A 5,722-nucleotide genomic window follows, 5' to 3' on the forward strand; every position below is an offset into this window, starting at 1 on the left:
CAAAATTAGGGAAAACTTATAAATTTGGTACTTATTTGGTTGGCATCCAATCAAACGCTATTCTAAAAGTCTTACCCAATTTTTGGTAGAATTTTTTTTTAGCGTGTCCATGTTTTAGCCTGCTCTAATTTTAGTACCAATAAGGTTTAGGACAACCATGTTCACGGTGGCGAAGCGACTTAATTGTAAGTTTTTAGATAGTGTTTTATGTAATGGTTCTTAATTTCAGGTATGAAATATCCTAAACATCTTTTGTAATTTTTTAAGAGATCGTGCATTGCACGTTTCATCGAATATGTTTTTTTAATTGAGAACCGTTTTATCGAATAGGTAGAGAATGTTGATGTAGCTAGGCTAGATCAAAGCAAATGAGGCCTGGTTCAGCCCGTGGCTTTAATAGGAGGGTCGTGGCCATGATTTTGCCGGCCCGAAAAGTTAGGCGGACTCGGCCTGGCTCGATTATGTATTTCAATTACTTAAAAATGGTAGCGGGTTGGTCCGTGTCCGACCCAATAACGGCTCAAAAATTCCTACCTGATGGGCGTAAAATATTTTGGGCTTTTCATCAGCTCGGTCCGACGCGCATGATTTACAGCTCTAGAACTTTTTTATTTTTATATATTTTTTTCGATTTTGCAGAAATATATAATTGGATAAAAAAATTGTAAAATTAGGTTATTGTCGCTGGCCTATTGATTTCGAACGCACCGTTCCGGGCCACACAACGATACCCGGCCCTATTCTCGGCCCACCAAGCCTAAGAGACACCCACGCAGCGGGGGGCCTGGATCCGTCGGAGCAGAGCAAATCTGGTTCGTCCATCCGCCACCGACTCCTTCCCGTGCTCCCGAGTCCCCCGTCCCATCTCTCCCCGCGCGACGCAAGCTACGCGCTGTCGTCTCCTCGTCGTCCTCCCCCAACCAGAGCCGAGCCCCGCCCCGCCCGCTCCAAGCGCGTCTTCCCCACCTCGGCTTGTCCCCTCCCCTCCACCATCTCCATGGGCTCGTCGGAGGCCGACGAGGACCAGCTCCTTAAGAGCTTCCTGGCGGAGGTCAGCGAGGCCGAGCGCGACAACGAAGTGCTCAGGTCTTCTACCTCCCTCCCTCCCCCCCTTCCTCATCGCCCCATGGCGGTTTCATTTCGTTGCGAATCACCGTTGCGCGTTATATAGCATCAGATCCCACTCGTTTCCCACTATTGGTCTCTAGTGTGCGGCCCAGTACATGTAGCAATCGGTTGGGCACTAAGCATCGCTGAGATTTGGGGAATCCCTTTAGCCCGAGTGAACCCTAGGTTGCAGTTGTACGGTCGTTCACCTGCTGAGTTATCTACGTACTCTGAGAGGCCCGTGAGTTCTGTTGCTTTTCTTGTTAATTGCACCCGGAATTTTATGTTTCTTGTTGTGGAAATCGGTAGTCTCTGAAAAATTGCCCCCTTCCACTTCCTTATATGATAATTGCACCATGGTGAGTATAATTATTTCCTGCTGTAGGCTTAGCTTAGACAACATGTGCTGTGTTGGAGCGGTCCTTGGTATTTGTGGGCAGATTATTAGAGTTGTTCTAAGTTTAGTTGTAAGGAGCTAGACCTTGCACTTACATTTTTTTTGAGAGGGTACATACATAGGACGCACACAACCACGCACACACATGCGTGCGCTTCCATACACAGGGTAGAGAAGAGATTGGAGAGACTACTGCCCTCATTGCGCGGGAAACGTGTAGTACCACTGAACACTCACGCATGTGTGTACCCATAGCAACCCAGGAATAAATCCTGGAAAACCCACCAGAATTCGTCCCCACTAGGGACCGAACCTGCGACCTCTTTGGCCGGGTGCTACTGAGGTCCTGATGACCAATCGGTTACATGACTTAGCTAATTTTCCAATTTGAACTTGAACTTTACTAATTGTCCGATTTAATTGGGTTTCACGTCTTGAAGACCCCTATCTTTTGATAATTAACACTAACTATCGAAGGAACAATATGATCAGGGAAGTTAGATATAAACCTCGAACTTAGACAGTGATGTAAGGCGAAATTGTACAGTAGCACTTCTTTACAACAAAGGTACTAGAAGTTCAGAATAGCATGTATATGGAACATAAGCAATATTTCCAAGTGAAAGAAATGAATGAATTGAAATGTCACTCTATTTGATTGTTAGTGTTCGATTATATTGCCCTTTCTTGACACATCCTAAATTTAACAGGATACTTGGTTGCTTCAAGTTAAACCCCTTTGAGCATCTTAAGTTGTCTTTTGATTCATCCCCAGATGAGGTGAAGAAGCAATATAGGAAGGTATCAAGGCATGGGTTTGATATTTAGAAAGTCTTTCATTTGTTCTAATTTTTGTGTTCATCTAATGTTTTTTTTTGTTTCTTTTGCTGTCTGCAGTTGTCATTGTTGGTCCATCCTGATAAATGCAAGCATCCGCAGGCACAAGAAGCTTTTGCAGGTACTGAAATGAGTCAGTAGTGAACTTGTAGGTCACATAAGAAGTTCTACTGTAATTCCTTGTCTTATGAATTTGGGAAACGTGCATTGCATTGCTGTATGTCATATAACATGTTTCTGAAATGGGGACTTACAATTTATAAACCATCAAGAACATAGGAATAATTCTTTTCTTGCCATCACAAAATGTCTCCAATCCAAGGAATGCTTTCACAAAATTTCTAGCGTGAAATATGCCACCATATTGCAAATCTTACCCACATCTACCATTGTTGACAAGAGCTAGGCCTAATGGAGGCACGAAAAGACCTAACTACCCCTTGCCTTCTACCTCAGACTTTTGTCCAGATGACTGAACGAGAAATCGTTGGTGAGATGGGAGTTCCTGGAGCTTCTTCACGAGTTTGAGCCGAACCATACTCCACTCTTCTATGGTTCCTTGTCAAAGTTCTCCTCCATGAGTGCGTAGATCATACCAGAAGAGAATTGCAGATGAATTAAAATGGATCATTACCCAGTATCCGCTTATCCACAATAGGGTTCAGATAACAATTTGGAGAATTATACAATGAAGAAATCAGCTTAAATGGGATTTATACAGTTTTTAAGTTCGTCAAGATAATAGTGCTAACAAGGTGCTAATGTAGGGTTGATCATGTTGAGTTTTCCTGTAGGATGTATGGTTTCTAGATAATCCAGGAAATGTAACTGTCGCAGTATCTCTTCTTGGGAGATCTTGACTTCTGCCGTTAGCTCTGCCGTAATGCCACTAAAAATTAACACATTGTTGTGGTCAAACCAATCGTCATCTTCCTTCTCTTTTCCTTGCTTATTGATGTATTTACTTGATGGTACAGCTCTGGCAAAAGCACAGCAGCTCCTGCTTGATCCACAGGAAAGAGGATACATCCTTGACCAAGTTACTGCTGCAAAAGGTGCGATGTGATCTTTTTTATGCATCATATTTTCCCATTGGCAATAATGATTTAGCCAGCTGAAATAAGTAGAGAGCATACACGAACTGAACAAATTTTGTTATTCTTTTTTGTTGAAAAATACAGAAGAGTTGAGGGCGAAGAGGAAAAAGGAGCTGAAGAAAGACAGTGCATCCAAGATAAAATCCCTCGTAGATGAGGTAAGAGTGTAAGACAAACTTATGGAAGGTGATGTGAACTTCAAGCATCAAAATTTTTTATGGCATCTTGGTAGCATGTTTCGATGGAAGTACATTGTCAGAACTGCTCAGAATACACCTTAATTGGTCTAGTTAGGTTAATTCACTGGTTTCAACAATAGGAAAAACCATCCGTCATAATAGCATTCAGCAGGTGACTGGTCTGGTAATGCTACTGGTATTTCCATTTCCTGCTGAAGGCTGTGAACTTTAACTTGGTTATTTGTCTTATCCCATGAGTCAAAATAGCCTGAAGAAATACTTGCTGCTTTGTGCGGCATCCAAAGAGCCTGTTACTGTAATTTTTGGAACAACTGCATACATTTGTGATGTTTTTTGGTCACTGAGGGCAGATCCACAATTACGTGGACATGTTGTAGAGGTCATCACAGACTTTTGATTGTACCCTGCAAACTTCAGAATAAACTTCTTTCCATATAGGGAAACGTTTTATGTACCTGAAACGCTTCATTTGTTGAAATCTCGCAGCAATGCACAGTGCTGCAAATCAGATGTTTTCTTTTGCATACATCATCTACATGGTTCAGTGTTGACAGAATATTATTATAATTTTTGGCTTCTGCAAGAACCTTGGTCTTGTTGAATTTCATCCATCATGAACAATTCAAAACCCCCTAATGATTTGCTTGCATGCGTGCAGGGAAAATATGAAGAGCAGTTTGAACGATCAGATGAATTTCAGCAGCAACTAATAATTAAAGTACGTGAAATTTTGACGGAGAAAGAATGGCGTAGGAGAAAAATGCAAATGAGGGTAATTAGATTTTTTCTGTTTCTTTTTTCTAGTATTATCATTTGGAAAACTGAGTTCTCAGATGAGCTATATTCATGCGCGCTGCACAGATATCGGAGGAAGAAGGGAGACTTAAGAAGGATGAGGAGGAAACAAAAGAGATGTGGAAGAGGAAGAGAGAGCATGAAGAGAAGTGGGAGGAGACCAGAGATCAGCGGGTATGTTTGCAGTCTATTCTGTGTGGAAATTTCACTCTGTTAGCTACCATTCACATTTCTGTATGAAATTAGGTGGTGTACTGAAAAATGTATGAAAAAGCTGGAAATGGGGAGAATCACGGTACATAATTGTAGTGGTGCTGCAGATATTTTGCATAGTAGTTGGTACTACCTCAAACGCTGCTTTTAGTCCCTGGATTGTTCGAGCTCTACTTTTCCGGTGAAATACACCTGCCGTTCCAATTCTTCATAGCATGAGGTGTACCTTCTTGTCATTAGTACCACATTTGTGAAATCTTCATCAGTCCCCAAGGAATACTGAGTGCATAGTGGAAGGATTTGGGCACTTTTCAGTACTAATGGTCTAGCCTAAGTACATCATAGAGTGACCATAAATTCAGAGCTGCATTTGTGGCTTGAGTTAGTGATTTTTCCACATTGTTGCTAAAGTTTTTGCTCAAGCCATAACTAACATTCTTTGTCATCGGTATACAGTACAGCTACCTGTGCTCATATGTCCGAACTGCCTAATACCATGGTTTTTGGATTGTAGGTCTCTAGCTGGAGGGATTTCATGAAGACAGGAAAGAAGGTTAGAAAGTGTACATGGGAAGTAGTATCTTATCCATGAATCTGTAACTGACTGGCTCCTTTCTGCAGGGACGAAAAGGCGAAATCAAACCCCCAAAACTTAAGACAGAAGATCCAAACAAATCTTATGTGCAAAGGCCAGTGAAGCCCAAGTAAGAGGACTGCTATTGGTGTCTGCAATCAAAGAACATCTGCTAGTGATCCTTTGTGCCACCTGATTCGAGCTGCAGCCCTGTAATGTTGTTCTGCAGGCTGTAAGTTTGAAATATGCCTTTGGGACTCTAGTGTAGTCGGTGAAGAACAGATAATTACTAGTGAAATGGCTCATATTACTACCTAGAGTGATATTGGATTGATGTACCCATGAGGTTGAAAGTTTTATTGGAAAGAAGTAGAAAAATTTATGTTGGAAAAGAACCCTGCTGAAGTGAATGTCGAATGGCTCACCTAGTCATCTCACTGTTTCTTGTTTCACCTTTCAATGTAAGTAATGCTGATATATGTACATGGCTTGTCGTCATTTT

General features: G+C 41.8%; 1 protein-coding gene across 1 annotated transcript; it reads left to right on the forward strand.

Moving 5' to 3' along the window:
• The first annotated feature begins 865 nt into the window (after window positions 1–865).
• LOC101755411 (dnaJ homolog subfamily C member 8) lies at window positions 866–5,722 on the forward strand. Its single transcript, XM_004984658.3, has 9 exons — window positions 866–1,086; window positions 2,215–2,305; window positions 2,402–2,462; window positions 3,319–3,396; window positions 3,523–3,596; window positions 4,297–4,410; window positions 4,500–4,607; window positions 5,161–5,199; window positions 5,268–5,722. The coding sequence occupies exons 1-9, from the start codon at window positions 998–1,000 to the stop codon at window positions 5,352–5,354; spliced, it is 741 nt and encodes a 246-aa protein (XP_004984715.1). The 5' UTR covers window positions 866–997; the 3' UTR covers window positions 5,355–5,722.

This window comes from Setaria italica, chromosome IX (assembly GCF_000263155.2).
Source record: "Setaria italica strain Yugu1 chromosome IX, Setaria_italica_v2.0, whole genome shotgun sequence".
NCBI lineage: Eukaryota > Viridiplantae > Streptophyta > Magnoliopsida > Poales > Poaceae > Setaria > Setaria italica.